The sequence below is a fragment of the Gallinula chloropus genome (genome assembly GCF_964237585.1).
Source record: "Gallinula chloropus genome assembly, chromosome: 6".
NCBI lineage: Eukaryota > Metazoa > Chordata > Aves > Gruiformes > Rallidae > Gallinula > Gallinula chloropus.
The window spans coordinates 1,423,641-1,437,715 of NC_140091.1; the positions used below are offsets into that span (position 1 = coordinate 1,423,641).

Sequence of the window (14,075 nt, forward strand, 5' to 3'; positions counted from 1 at the left end):
CGCAGCGTCCCCTCCTCTGCTGGCTGCAGCTCCAGTCCAAAACCAGTCTGTGCTGGGACGTGTGAGGCAGGGGAAGAGGAGCAGCACAGCAAGCAGCACCAAGCTCTGAAGGCCCAGGAGCTTTACAGAGCACCATCAACACCTTTGGCACCTGTATTCCTTAGAAAGGAGTGGGAGGGCAGCACATGGGTACAGAATCCAACCTCCCACGTTTCCAGCCATCCTGGCTGCTTTAGGAGTGTTTTCCAAGACCAGTTCCAAAGTCCCCATCAAACTTGTGACTGATTTCACTCCTGTGGTTCCTTTTCTGGGTGTCAGGAGGCCCAAATTCCCAGCCACCTGCCCAGTGAACCACACCATCCTTTGTGCTGCAGGGCAAGGCTGAGAGGCAGCAGCAAGCTGCTGTGAGATGATAACCCCCTCACTCCAAAGGAGGGGTCTGCCCAGAGATCCTAAGCCAGCCTGGCAGGAGATGAAGGCTCCTTCCTACCTGATGTGGATTTTATTATTGAGTGGGAGGGAAAAGGAAATGGGGATTTCCTCTTCTTGGTACCCACGTGGGCTGTAGGATGTGTAAATCCTCCTCAGCACAGCATCTCTCCATGAGGAGTGATCCCAAGGCATTTTAGACCATTCAGTTGGCATCTTGGGGACCATTTTATCCATCTCAGCTGCACCAGCACCAGGGATGAAACACTCCAAGTACCAAACAAGAGAATGGGCTTGAATAATAGTGGAAGCACATTTGCCTCCTGCAATAAATCATTCCAGGTGTAACAGGAATCCAGGTTGTGTGGGTTTCTTTATCCTTGGGACACTCTGAGGTGAGTTTAAAACTCTGATTTACTGGCTCAAGTGTTCCAGGCAGCCACAAACAAGTGCTGGAGGTCACTTGAGAAGGGGGAATTCCAGGCTTGGAGTTGGGATCCAGTCTCGGAGCTGATCCATCCTGTGGGCATCATTTGGGGCTCCTTTTTGTTTGAATCCCAGCTACCCCCTATGTCAGAATAATCTTCCCATGCTCTGCTGAGAGCAGGTCTTTATATCCACTGACTCCTTGTTCATGGCTCTCAGGCAGGACACCAGCTCATCGGGGACCAACGTTTGCTCTTGGACATCACTGGAGAGCGTGGGACCCCATGGGCTCTCCAGGAAGGACCCATGACCCCCCTGGGCTGGGCTGAACAGGTGGCTTTGCCCACTCCGGCTGTTGTTTAAGATGAGGTTGATCTTCTCCAGCAGACAGACGTGGGGTCCCCCCCCATCCCTGTCCCACAGCTGGGGAATGGGGCTCGTGTAGTCCCTGAGGAAGATGTTCATCTCCGGCTCGGGGGGGAGGCTGGGGGGCTGTGTTTGGTAAATGTTGGCAGCCACGTACCCCAGGGGGCTCCCGTCGGACACCTGAGGTTTGTAGTCACTGATCTGCTGGGGGGTTGGGGTAGGGGTGGGTACCACCCTCCCTGGGCGCTGCCCATCACCGGGGACCCCTCTGCTGGGCTTCTTCCTGCTGGCCACGTTCTTGTACTCCATGTGCACCTCCTCGATTTCGGTCACTGGGGGGTCACTGGTGTCCAGGAAAGGCTCCTGGGTTTCACCATTACTCACCAAATCACTCTTTCCCTGGGGAAAAAAAAAATGATGAGTATAGTGGCAAACTGGCACCTTTTACCAATGGGAGAGTTATCCTCAGGGCATCCCATGGGAGAAACAGGGCAAGGACTTGTCATCTTCACCTTGACTTCCTCCCCACCACCCTCATCCAATCCCCCCTGTGAAACAGACCATGGTGAGGTGGGCAAGAGGAGGCAGGGGAGCAGCTGTGCCTGTCTCCTTGCTTCCATACACACCACTGGAGTCAAGGGTGGCCACCAAGTGAAGGCTGCATTGGGGCAAGGTTTCTGTGCCTCAGCTAAGATGGGCTACCAGCGATTCCTGAGCGATCCCTGGCCCCTTATTGCTTAATCCTCTGTGGGGAAAGGCTGAGGGAGCTGGGGCTGTTCAGCCTGCAGAGAAGAAGCCTGAGAGGGGATCTGATCAGTGTTTATCAATAGCTGAAGGGTGGGACACAGGGGCCATGGGCAGCCTCTGCTCAGTGTCTGTGGGGACAGGACAAGGGGCGATGGGCTCAAGCTGGAGCACAGGGAGTTCCCCCCCAATGTGGGGAAGAACTTCTTCCCAGTGAGGGTGAGGGGGCCCTGGGACAGGCTGCCCAGGGGGTGTGGAGTCTCCTTCTCTGGAGAGATTCCAGCCCTGCCCTGTCCTAGGGACCCTGCTTGGGCAGGGGGTTGGACCCCATGGGCTCTGGAGGCCCCTTCCCACCCCTGTGATCCTGTGATTCTTCCTATCTGTGCTCCTCAGCTTTTATCTGAGGGGAGACAGGTGAAGCAAAGCTGGGACATGAGGGTGCCGTTACCTGGAGTGACTTCACCACGCTGCTGTTCTCCATGTGGGGAAAGTCTTCAAAGAGCCACTTTGGCAGCAGCGACACAAGGGTGCTTTTAATCCTTCACCAAAACACAAGAGAAAAGATGAAAACCCCAAGCAGTGAGTCCATTTTACAGGTGACTTAATCTTCAAAGCTGTCCCTTGGCAGGAGGGACACACCAACTGCATCCATCCTTCCAGGATGGTTTGGAAGCCCCAGGTTTACCCACTACAGGTGGTTTTTTTCCCTGTTTGAACTCCTTCTCTTCACCTTTCAGTCTCCTTCCACCAGGTTGGATGCATGGTGGAGCACACTGGGAAGCTAAACTACTCCAGGTGAATCCCTTATGTAAAACTTCCTGTGTGGGAACATTGCTAAACTGGGAGTAGAGGGAGAAACAAGCTACTACATGTGTGAAGATGGAGGCATGCATGTCCTCAACTGATGAGCAAGGGGCTTCAGCCTCCCCTCCTCAGTCCAAACTGGGGCTACCAAGTCCTAGGATACAACTTACTTGCAGAGTCTGTGTTTCTCCTCCCTTTTTCAACCCTTCCTGTCCCATATATCATATATCCCATGATATATCATGTGTCCCTATGTCTGGCCTTGACTGGTTTTTACTTTCTTTGACAGATTTTCACTCTCTTTGACAGATTCTCACTGTCTTTGGCAGATTTTTCCTCTCTCTGCCTTACTGTTGGGCACACAGAAGCCTTTTCACCCAGCAAGATGATTAATGGGAGAAGTTGTCCTTAGGAAGAGCAGGTTTCTGTGGTGGATTTTGAAATATTCTGGGATAAAGTTGGGAATGAAGGGGGGGGTAAACATGATGTGGGAAGCATTACCTTTTCCTGGCTGACTTTTTAAACATCAGAACTAGCAAGACAACTGATAGTATGACCACGGTGACACCCAGCCCCAGGAAAACGCCAACGTCATCGTCTGGAAAAGGGACAGAGGGGACAAAGGTCAGTTGGGTGGCCCCACTCTGGTGCCCTGTCTGCCACAGCTGATGTAACAGGCAGATTGTTGATGAAGCAGCCTTTGTTTGCTCTTTGTGCCCCTCAGTTAATGAAGCAGAGCTGTAACAAAAGTGGTGAGGGGCTGGAAGGGGCTGCCCAGAGAGGGGGTGGGTGCCCCATCCCCGGGGGTGTCCAAGGCCAGGTTGGCTGGGGCCCTGGGCAACCTTGTGTAGCTCCAGGCCTGGAGGTTGGTGTCCCTGCCTGTGGCAGGGGGTTGGAGCTCTGGGACCCTTGGAGTCCCTTCCACCCCAGACCAGGCTGGGATTCTATGATTCTATGATTCTAAACCCCAAACTGCCACCCTGTCCATGTTGCCCTTTGGCCAGAGCACCGCGGGCTGCCCAGGACCCCATGGGTGGATGGGGAGGATGGGGACAACCGAGTGGTTCCAAGAAGTGTGGTTGCTGTGCTGAACCATTTCCCATGCAGCTCTACCTGCCAGAGATGCTGAACTCAGTTCTTCAGCCAACAACAGTTTTGCTTTTGGTTTGAGCCCTGCGGCGTGGCGCTCCATAACCCATACCCGAGGACGTGCAGCCCAGGAGCACAACCAGCACCCAGAAAACGGCTGGGAAAGGCTTGGGCAAGCCTCTGTCTTGGGCTGAGAGATCAACATGGGCTATTGTTGCTACCTTATACCTTAACAGTGCCTCATTGTGTCCTGGTTTTCTTATCTCCTACTTGTTGTAGGCTCAGAAGCCTCCTCAGAAAGCACAGCTCAAGGCGTGCTTCTGTTCCCCTCCAGTGAGAAGGGGCTTCTCTGGCCCTGACCTCCCCAAAGCCAACGTGGCCCTTGGCATCCCCTTCAGCAGGTGCTGTGGGTGCTCCTTGGGCTAAAGCTTTCCCTCCTGGGCAAGGAGAAAGTCTGGCATAAGGAGTCTGGGCTGCTATCACCTTACCGGGGTAGATGCTGCTGGAGGTGCTGGTCAGGAACTGGTCCTCTGAAGGGACTGGAACAGAGAGAGGAGAGAATAAACCACCCATAACTTCATTTAGAGGACAGTGGGTGGTGTAGAAGCTGCTTCATGAGAAGCTAAAATGCTTCTTGTTTTGTTTATATTATTTAGAATAGTAAATAAAGGCACAAGGAGGGAAATAAAGCTCCCCAAAACAATTAGTAGCTTCAGCTCTGGCTGGAGTTTATGTAATCTCCTGTTTCTCAGAGAACCAATTAAATGAGATGTGGGTGAACACCTAATGCTAATTGCAAAGCATCTTCCACAGGTTTCTCTCAGCACCTGCACCAGGAATTTAATCTTCCCAAGGAATCGGAGGAAGTTCTTTGTTCTGGCCAGTTTTACATCTTGTTTCTCAGAGCAATCCTGCAAAGCCATCGGAGTGTGGGCACCCCAGGAGTGAAGCAGGATGCTGAGCTGCCCCACAGGGCTGGGCTTACCTTGGCTGGAGCTGGGTGTGCTGACTCCATGGGGGTAGATGGCGTACACCAACACATTGCTGTGACCTCCTGCCACCGCCTCGTCTGCAAAGGAGCAAGATTTGCCTTCCCTAGGTATGTGGAAGCTGCTGAAAAAAGCTCTGGGCTGGCTCAAGGGCTTGTTACTGAGTGGTGAAAGGAGGTGGTGAGGGGCTGGAAGGGGCTGCCCAGAGAGGGGGTGGGTGCCCCATCCCTGGGGGTGTTCAAGGCCAGGTTGGCTGGGGCCCTGGGCAACCTTGTGTAGCTCCAGGCCTGGAGGTTGGTGTCCCTGCCTGTGGCAGGGGGTTGGAGCTCTGGGACCCTTGGGGTCCCTCCCAACTCATGCCATTCTATGATTCTATGGAGATGCCTGGGTGTATGTCCTGTGCTCGGACAGACCTCCATGGCTCTGGCACAGAAACTCTGCCCTTGTCATTTATTTTGCCTTTCCAGCACCCTGATGAGCTGTGTGAAAAAGCCAAAGGACTTTATCTCCCCTGTGAGGAAAGTCTGAGGGAGCTGGGGCTGTTCAGCCTGCAGAGAAGAAGCCTGAGAGGGGATCTGATCAGTGTTTATCAATAGCTGAAGGGTGGGACACAGGGGCCATGGGCAGCCTCTGCTCAGTGTCTGTGGGGACAGGACAAGGGGCGATGGGCTCAAGCTGGAGCACAGGGAGTTCCCCCCCAACCTGGGGAAGAACTTCTTCCCAGTGAGGGTGAGGGAGTCCTGGGACAGGCTGCCCAGGGGGTGTGGAGTCTCCTTCTGTGGAGAGATTCCAGCCCTGACCTGTCCTAGGGACCCTGCTTTGGCAGGGGGTGGGACCCCATGGGCTCTGGGGGTCCCTCCCTACCCCTGATTCTGGGATTCAGTGACTCCTGGGATCTCTTTACCTTGGATGTGCAGCTGTGTTTCCTGGTTTGGGACTCTCCTCCAGTGGTACCGCTGCTCCTGGCTGTGCTGGGAGGGGGAATCCCACTCCACCAGGAACCAGAGCGGGGCCGTCCCGCTGCGGCCAGGGGGCTGCCAGGACACCACGACCCCACTCTGGTTCTCAGGCTTCACCTCCACAGCCACCGGTGCTGGGAATTCTGCAGGGAGAGATGGTGAGGAGATGGTCACCCCAACCCCAGCTCCAAAGGGTCAGGTCTGGACAGGGAAGACTTGACTTTACTGGGAGGGTTTAAGGGCTGGAGAGGGGGCAAGAAGCTCTTAGAACAGGGTGGTTGCCCACACATCATGCTGTCTACACATCACAGCAGCACATCCTCAGCTCCATCCTGCCCGAAAAGCCTCACCTGTCACTTCTTACAAGAAAGAGCTGTGATTCTGATAAGCACCAGAGCCTGGAGAACTTTTTTCCACCTTATTTTCTCCGCAGCTCCTTCTTAGTCACGCGCTCGTCCTCGGCCTGCACGGGGCTTTCCCCTCCCCTTGCTCATGAAAAGAGGCATCTTTTCAAAAACAGGCAAGTGTGGTTGTGGGGCAAACCACAACCTGTGGCACAGGGAACTGAAAAGCTGGGCCAGAAAGGATTTGGGTTTTTAATTTCCCATCCCCCTACCCGCCTTCTCCCCTTTCTGGGTGCTGTGAGCTGGGCTCATCTCCCTGGCAGAGGCAAGGGGAGCTCATTTCAGCAGCAGACAGGACAAACTTACTCCTAAGCTTGTTGCCACAGCCTCTAGAAGCCAAGGGATGTGGTATATGGCTGTGGAGCATCCCCATCTTGGGGAGGGGACACACACACACACACAAGCTGGGCTTGTCTGGAGGGTGTTGCCATGCCTTAAAGCTCACAGGATAGCATTTTTCCTAATATTAGTAGTAAAATCCCAATAATCCTCATAACTGGTCCCAGTGAAAGCCATGAGTGGTGTTTGTGAGCCCCTACCTTCCTGGCTGCTGTCTCCCCAGCCCAGGGGGACGCTGGCAGGGCTGGAAGCCCCCCTGGAGTTGTGAGCAGTGACGTGAAGGACGTGGGTTCCCGGGGGCACCAGGATGCTGCACGCTGTGCTGGAGGTGTTGCAGAGGAGTTGTGATCCCCTGGGGCTCTCAGATGTCACAGCGTAGCCCAGGATCCTCCCACGGGCATCCTGGGGTGGCAGCGGCTGCGGATGGACAGACAGACAGACAGACAGTCGGGTGGGGGTCTGCGTGGGGGTCCCACGCTGTGCTGCCACAGTGCAGGGCAGGTGTCCCCCCAGCACTGCAGGATGGAGAGGTTTTCGCCCCAGGGATGTGCTGGGCTCTCGTCTTGCCCCCTCCCCAGTCTCTCTGGTGGAAGGGCTGTGAGGGAGAGCATCACTCGGGGCCGCCTCCCGGCAGCTCTCGTCTCGTCTCGGGGGGGAGGAGGAGCAGAGCGAACTTGGCAGGAGCTGCCGACACCAGGCGGTACCTTGATCAAGACCGTCACCTCGCGGCTGCCGTTCGGGAACGCGGCGCCCAGGCGGCGCCAGACCTCGGGTGCGGCGGCGGGGGCTGCGGGAGGAAGCGTGGGGCGTCCGGAGAGGAACCAGATGGGCTCCCACCCGTCATCACGGGGCTCCCATCTGTCATCATGGGACTCCAACCCATCGTGGGGCTCCCACCCATCGTCACAGGGCTCCCACCCATCATCACAGGGCTCCCATCTGTCATCACGGGACTCCAACCCATCGTGGGGCTCCAACTCATCACGGGACTCCCACCTATTACAGGGCTCCCACCTGCCATCGTGGGGCTTCCACCTCTCATCGTGGGGCTCCCCCCGTCATCATGGGGGTCCCACCCATCACAGGGCTCCCACCTGTCATCACGGGGCTCCCACCCATCACAGGGCTCCCACCCATTGTCACAGGGCTCCCCCCATCATTGTGGGGGTCCCACCCATCACAGGGCTCCCACCCGTCATTGTGGGGCTCCCACCCATCATCGTGGGGCTCCCATCCATCACGGGGCTCCCACCCATCACGGGGCTCCCAGCCACCCGCAGGCCTGGCTGGCAGCAGCCTGAGCTCTGCTGCCACAGGGAGGAAGCAGCCCAGCCTTCACGTGCAGCGTTTCAGGATGAGCACCCCCCCAGCATCCTCACCACGAAGCCAGGGCACGGCTCCTCCTGCATCTCGGCCCGGGTGGGATAACTGAGGTAGGGGGGGGGAAGCTGACAGGTCCTGGTGGGACTCTGTGATTTCCCACCCAGGGCAAGGGGTGCTCCCTGGTGCCAGAGCCAGGTGGCTACAGACAAGCACACCCCACCCCTCTTTCCCTCTGGAAGGCCGTGTGCTTGCAAAGCCCCCTGGTCTCTCTCCAGCTCCCACCGTGCTGCAGCAGCCTTGGGACCCCCCATCATGGGGCTGGGAGCACTCAGGGGCTGAGGGAGGAGCTGCCAGCTCGGCTCCTGGCTGCAGAGTGGGGATGGCAGCGATGCCTCTTGGGCCAGAGCATCACCCATCAGTGGGATCTGGTGACATGAGGGGGTGGGGGGTCCTGTGCCCCGCACACGCCACATGCACGCGTGATGCTGCCAAGCTCGGGCCAGGGCCCTGCAGAGCATCTTGCCAGGAGCCAAAGGGCTGCTTGGAAAGGGCGTGGAGAGCAGCGTGGAGGCTGAGCCTACCTGCCTCGGGGGTGGTGTAGAGAAAGGGGGTGCTCCAGGGGCTCCAGGGGCTGAGGTCGGAGCTGAGCCGGCACCGGACCTGGAACACGTAGCGGGTGTTACTCTGCAGGTTGTGCCTTGAGCCGGTCCCGTGCTGGGCTGCACCATCCCACACCTCCACCTGCAAAGGGAGCGGGGGGCTAGGGGGGAGCAGGACACAGCCAGCCCCCCTCCCAGCCCATCGCTGCTGGGAGCAGGAGCAAGAGGCAGTCACTGCCTTCCTCATCTGCACGGGTGGGGATGGTCGTGGTCCCCCCCCACCGCGAAGTGCATGGGGGGGCTGACCCTGGGGGCACAGCCTGACAAGGGGGGGGGTCCCCATCACCCCTCTTGTGATGCTCCATCATGTGTTTTTCAGTGATGCATGTTGGGCACCCTCTGCTAACACAGCAGGTAAGATGAGGGGGGTACAGCAAGGACCCCCCCCCCAGCCTGCTGCCACAGTGGGCTTCTGGCAGTGTGATTTGGGATGGGGACTATGGGTGGTGCTGGGGTCTGGGTCCAGCCCCCCCCCCCCCACCCACAAGGGACCCAGAAGGAGCTGTGGGGGGGTGTGCAGGTAGCTGTGAGTGTGTGGGGGTGAGTGAAGACACGTGTGTGCACCGAGCATCCCCAGGGGCTGTTCAGCCACGTAACACCTGGAAAGGGTTTGGATTTCACCCTTTCCCTTAATAAGCAGGGATAACCACCCAAAAACCTGTCTGCCTGCTTGGAGGGCATCAGCTGGCCTGCCCCACCAAAAGTGGGGTGGGGGGTGACCCCCACGGGCGCAGGAGCAGAGAGGTGGGTTTTCTGTGCCCACATTGCCTGTGGGCACTGAGGGGTGTCCAGCAGGACCAGGACCATCCCACCTCCTAACAGGGGGGCAGCTCACCCAGGGCCCCCCTTTCTGCTGGTCTGGGGAGGTGTGGGGTGGGTTTTGAGGGGTCCCCAAATGTCTCACATGCCATGCCAGGGCGCCTGTAGCTTTGTGTCGCTCCTCACAGCGCACGTTCTCCAGCAGCGTCTGCCTCTTCCAGTGGATGGTGGTGGTGAGGGGGGACGTCTCCATCGTCTCAGCGCTGGAGACCAGGGGCAGGGTGGGCACCACTGTGGGCAGAGCCAGGAGAGCGTGGGTTGGGGGGGCTGACATGCCCAGGGAGGGGTGTGGGGGGGTACCTATGAGCCCCACTTCTTGTGCACATCCCCGAAGCGACACTGAGGGCTGGTGTGGATGGTGTCTCAGTGCCCCAGCACGCTGTGCAGCTTGCAGACGGACAGACAGACGGACGTACCGAGATTCTGCAGGTTGAGGCGCCGTGGGGCTGAGCGGGCAGTGCCCAGCCTGTTCCTGGCCTGCACCCACGCCCAGTAGCACGTCCTGTTGTGCAGGGTGCTCAGCGGCACCAGGGAACCCGCTGGGAACACAGCATCCTCCTCAGCATCCTCCTCAGCATCCTCGGCACCCTGTGCCCTCCCCACGCTGGGAAGCAGAAGGCAGCCCATCAGAGCCTGGCATTGCACCCCAGACACCCTGGTAGATGACAGGGTGGCCATGAGCCAGCAGTGTGCCCTGGGGGCTGAGAGAGACAATGGGATCCTGGGGACATCAGGAGGAGTGTGGGCAGCAGGTGACAGGAGGGGATCCTCCCCCTCTGCTCTGCCCTGCTCAGGCCCCACCTGGAGTGTTGTATCCAGTGCTGGGCTCTCTGGGATAAAAAGGACAGGGATCTCCTGGAGAGAGTCCAAAGAAGTGCTATGAAGATGCTGAAGGGCCTGGAGCATCTCCCCTATGAGGAGAGGCTGAATAAGCTGGGGCTGTTCAGTCTTGAGAAGAGAAGACTGAGGGGGGATCTAATTAATGTCTGTAAGTATCTTAAGCATGAAATGCAGGGGGAATTAGCCAGCCCCTTTTCAGTGTCTGTGGGGACAGGACAAGGGGCGATGGGCTCAAGCTGGAGCACAGGGAGCTCCCCCCCAATGTGGGGAAGAACTTCTTCGCAGTGAGGGTGAGGGAGCTCTGGGACAGGCTGCCCAGGGGGTGTGGAGTCTCCTTCTCTGGAGAGATTCCAGCCCTGACCTGTCCTAGGGACCCTGCTTTGGCAGGGGGTTGGACCCCATGGGCTCTGGAGGCCCCTTCCAACCCCTGTGATCTGTGATTCTCAATGAGGGGGGGGGTCTTGGCTCGCAAAGGAGGCACAGTCAGTCCGCAAACCCAGAGCCTGTGGCTCCTGAGGGGAGCTGGAGAGGCATCACCACCAGCTCCCAGTGCTGCTGCGGGGCTTTGGCAGGAAGGGGCCTTGCTCAGCTCTTTCTGGCCTCAGGATTGGAACCCAGGGGAGTTTGCAGCAGGAGGTGAACCCTTCACAAAGCCCACGCCAACCCTTCACCCTCGGGGAGGCCTGAGTGACCCAGGGCCTGTGGGGAAGCTTCCCCCAGGGCTTCTGCCACGCAAGTCCTGGGTACATCAGGCACCTGTGGCGCCACGTACGAGATTCTCAGCGAGTTTCATGTGCTTTCTTTGGCACTGAGTCCGAGTGGCTTCCCCAGCCCCCTCATTGTGTGTCACGGGGGGGGGCAGAAAGCATCCCCAAAGGGCCGTGGCACGCTGCACCGCCCCAGCACCCGGCTTCAGCACCCTGCTCCAGCTGCAGTGTGAGGGTTGGGCAGCGTTTGGGGCACGCTGCTGGCTGCACACTCCCTTCACACTCCCTTTTCCCTGCCCCTGGCAGCTCAGGGGGAGCCAGCAGCTCTGCAGCGAGGCACCGCGGCCTGACGCAACGTGCGCCCGGCGCGCCGAGGCCCGTCCTGCCCAACCAACCCTCGCTCGGGCGTGCGGTTTGCCGGCAGGAAACCGGGAAGGCGCCAGCTTTAGAAAGTGTAACTAGGCCACGGGGCCTGCTGCCAGCCTCCAGCAGCACGGCGTCACCCCCCCAGCACCCCCTGCACCCATTACCCCCCCCCCACCCACCCACCCCGCGGCGCGGGGGCCGTACCTGCGCAGGTGGAGGGAGTAGTGGGTCTGCAGGTGGGTCGCCCGCCCCGTGTCCCACCTGCACGACAGGTTCCCCGAGCGCTCCAGGATGCTGCAGGTCAGGTTGCTGGGGGGATCCGGAGGGTCTGTGGAGGGTAGGGTCAGGCAGAGCGCATGGGATCCCCCCCGCCCCCATTCCCACTCTGGTAAGGTAAAGCCCAATCTGCTGCACCCCCCTGCTCCCCAACCCACCCCCCGACCTCCCTAGTGCTGTTAGCTTAGCAAAACCCCCCCCTCCCACCACCCCCCCATAGGTGTGGGGGTACTCACAGCCGGCACAGATGTCGGTGCCGCACACCAGTCGGTGCGTCTCGCTGTTGGTGCAGCGGGCAAAGCAGGTGACGGACGTGTAGGGCGTCTGGAAGTCGTGCAGCTGGAGCTGGATGGCGCTGCTGTTGAGGCGCTGTGGGGTACCCTCAGAGCGGCTGTAGTTGAGGAAGATGGAGAGCTCGGTCGAGGGGCAGTCCAGGGTGGAGAGGCAGGTGATGGAGACGTTGGTGCCCATCCGCACCACCTGAGCCGGCTCGATCCAGACGTGCCCAGAGCACGGGATGGTGGTAAAACCTGCGCCCAACATCCCCCCCACCCCAACCAACGCCGGTCAGGGTGGGTCTTGTTGGGGTGGGTGTCCCACAACAGAAGATGATGCCCGTGGGCTGCGCTGCTCCGCACCGCCAGCCGCTTTGTTGGGATGCAGGCGGCGGCGCAGTGGGACCCACGATGGGGGGGCTGCCTGTGGCCCCTCCCCCACCCCCCCCAGCCCTCTCTCTCCCCTCTCAGGACAGGGATAACCCCCCCTCCATGCCTTCAGCAGCCACCCTGTACCCGGTGACTCATCCCTTCAGCTTGGAAACAGCTTCGTTTCACCCATTTTAGGTTTTGCTCCAGCGCTTAAATGACTGCGGGGAAATCACACGTCGTCTCGAGAGCTCTGATCCCCCGAGATTAGGGCAGCAGCCCCCACGCAGAGGCACAGGCTGCCCTGTGCTATCAGATGAGGGCTCTGCAGCAGCCCCAGCACGCCCGTATCGGGCTCGATCTGGCCTTCCTGGAAAGGGCGCAGCTGCTCTCCGGCTTCCCGCGCGCAGGATCGCGCTGCGTGTCACAGCTGATGCAATGCCAGCACCTCTCAGCGCCCCTGGATGAGGCCCCCGGCCATCCAAAGTGGAGGGGAACATGGGGATAAGGGCACTGCATGTTGTAGGGACCCCCCTTCCCAGGTGCATCCCCCCCACCCCAAAACCCATAGCATGGCATTGGCTGGGGTGTTTGGCCTGGCAGTGCCATGGTGGCCGCGCCGCGTCACCACGCCGTGCTCTGCCTCCACTTACCTCTGCACAGGCAGCAGAGCAAGATGTGGAGTGCCAAAGCCTCTCTGGATCCCACCATGGCCTGGGCTGTGGCCAGAGCCTGTGCCTGGCATAGTCTGGAGGGAGGAAAGGCATCAGTTGACCCCACAAGCCTCACCGCTGCCGGACACGGAGCCGGTCTGCCCTCACCCTGGGATGCTCGGAGACCACCCCGGGGGCAGCACTGGGGGGGGACACATGGCAGGGCTGGGGTCAGGGATTTGGGGGATTTGGGGGATTTGGAGTCGGGCAAGGCTGTGCTCGCAGTGGGAGCCAACCTGCAAGCAAGCAGGGCTCAGCATTTCGGTACCCCCTTGGCAGAGCCCCCCCTGTCCAGCCCTGTGAGCAGCCCCCAGGCCACTTTCCCAAGCTCCCACCTCTGGGACATTCCTCTCAGCTTTCCCACATGTGGAATGTCTCTTATCCTTTACCTATAAGCACTCTCACGGGGTTTTGTAACCCCAGGAGGGTGCAGAGAAGCGCAGCCTCCCCTCTCCAGGGCAGGTGATGGAGCAAACAAGCCCCCTCCCCAGAAAGCAGCTCCCAGCACAGGCAGGAGGACCAGGAGGGGATGGATGGGAGCAGCCAGTGTGGATCTACAACAGGGAAATCCCACTGGAGCAGCCCAAGAGCCTTCCTTGGAGAGGACCAGCATGGCAGGTGATGCTGCTTGGTTTCATCCTGCCCCCCTGCTCAGCCCTGGTGAGGTATGTTTGGGGTGCTGGGCATGGGGCTGGGTGGGCTGAAGGGGGCTTGGGTTAAGTCTAATGGGGGGATAGACATGGGGAAGCCAGGCTCCTCTCAGTGCTGTGCAGGGGGAGGGGGCACTGGGCTCCCATTAAAAGTCAGGAAATCCCAGTTGAACATTAAAAGCAGCTTAGAGGTAATCACACCCTGAGGGGCTGCCCATCAGTCCCCATCCCTGGAGATGCTCAGACCCAACCTGACCTGCTCAGACCCCCCTTTCCATAACTGTGTTGGGTCCTGCCCATTACAAGTGATGGCCCTTCCTGGCAATGTGTCCCCCCCCCCCCAAGAGATGACCCCAAAAACCCAGGCATGGGCTTCCCCCTCTCCAAGGAGCCACGCTCGCACCCCAATCCCACAGGCTTGCCTGAATCTTTCCCCACTCACAATGCTTTCCTCCCTGGCCTTTTAGGACTGATACCCCTCCCCAAAAGCACCCCCCCCCCCCACACACACACTCCATCAGGGGAGCCA

General features: G+C 59.3%; 1 protein-coding gene across 1 annotated transcript; it reads right to left on the minus strand.

Annotated features, from left to right (window-relative positions):
- Nucleotides 1-1,002: 1,002 nt before the first annotated feature.
- Nucleotides 1,003-12,894, minus strand: IL23R (interleukin 23 receptor; the record flags this gene model as incomplete). The annotated part of the gene is made up of 14 exons (XM_084265850.1): nt 1,003-1,620; nt 2,414-2,504; nt 3,271-3,367; nt 4,347-4,397; nt 4,844-4,927; nt 5,752-5,949; nt 6,750-6,966; nt 7,254-7,336; nt 8,454-8,613; nt 9,436-9,581; nt 9,767-9,954; nt 11,468-11,591; nt 11,776-12,069; nt 12,837-12,894. 14 exons carry the CDS (start codon nt 12,892-12,894, stop codon nt 1,003-1,005), a joined length of 2,409 nt encoding a protein of 802 aa, XP_084121976.1.
- Between the last annotated feature and the right edge of the window lie 1,181 nt (nt 12,895-14,075).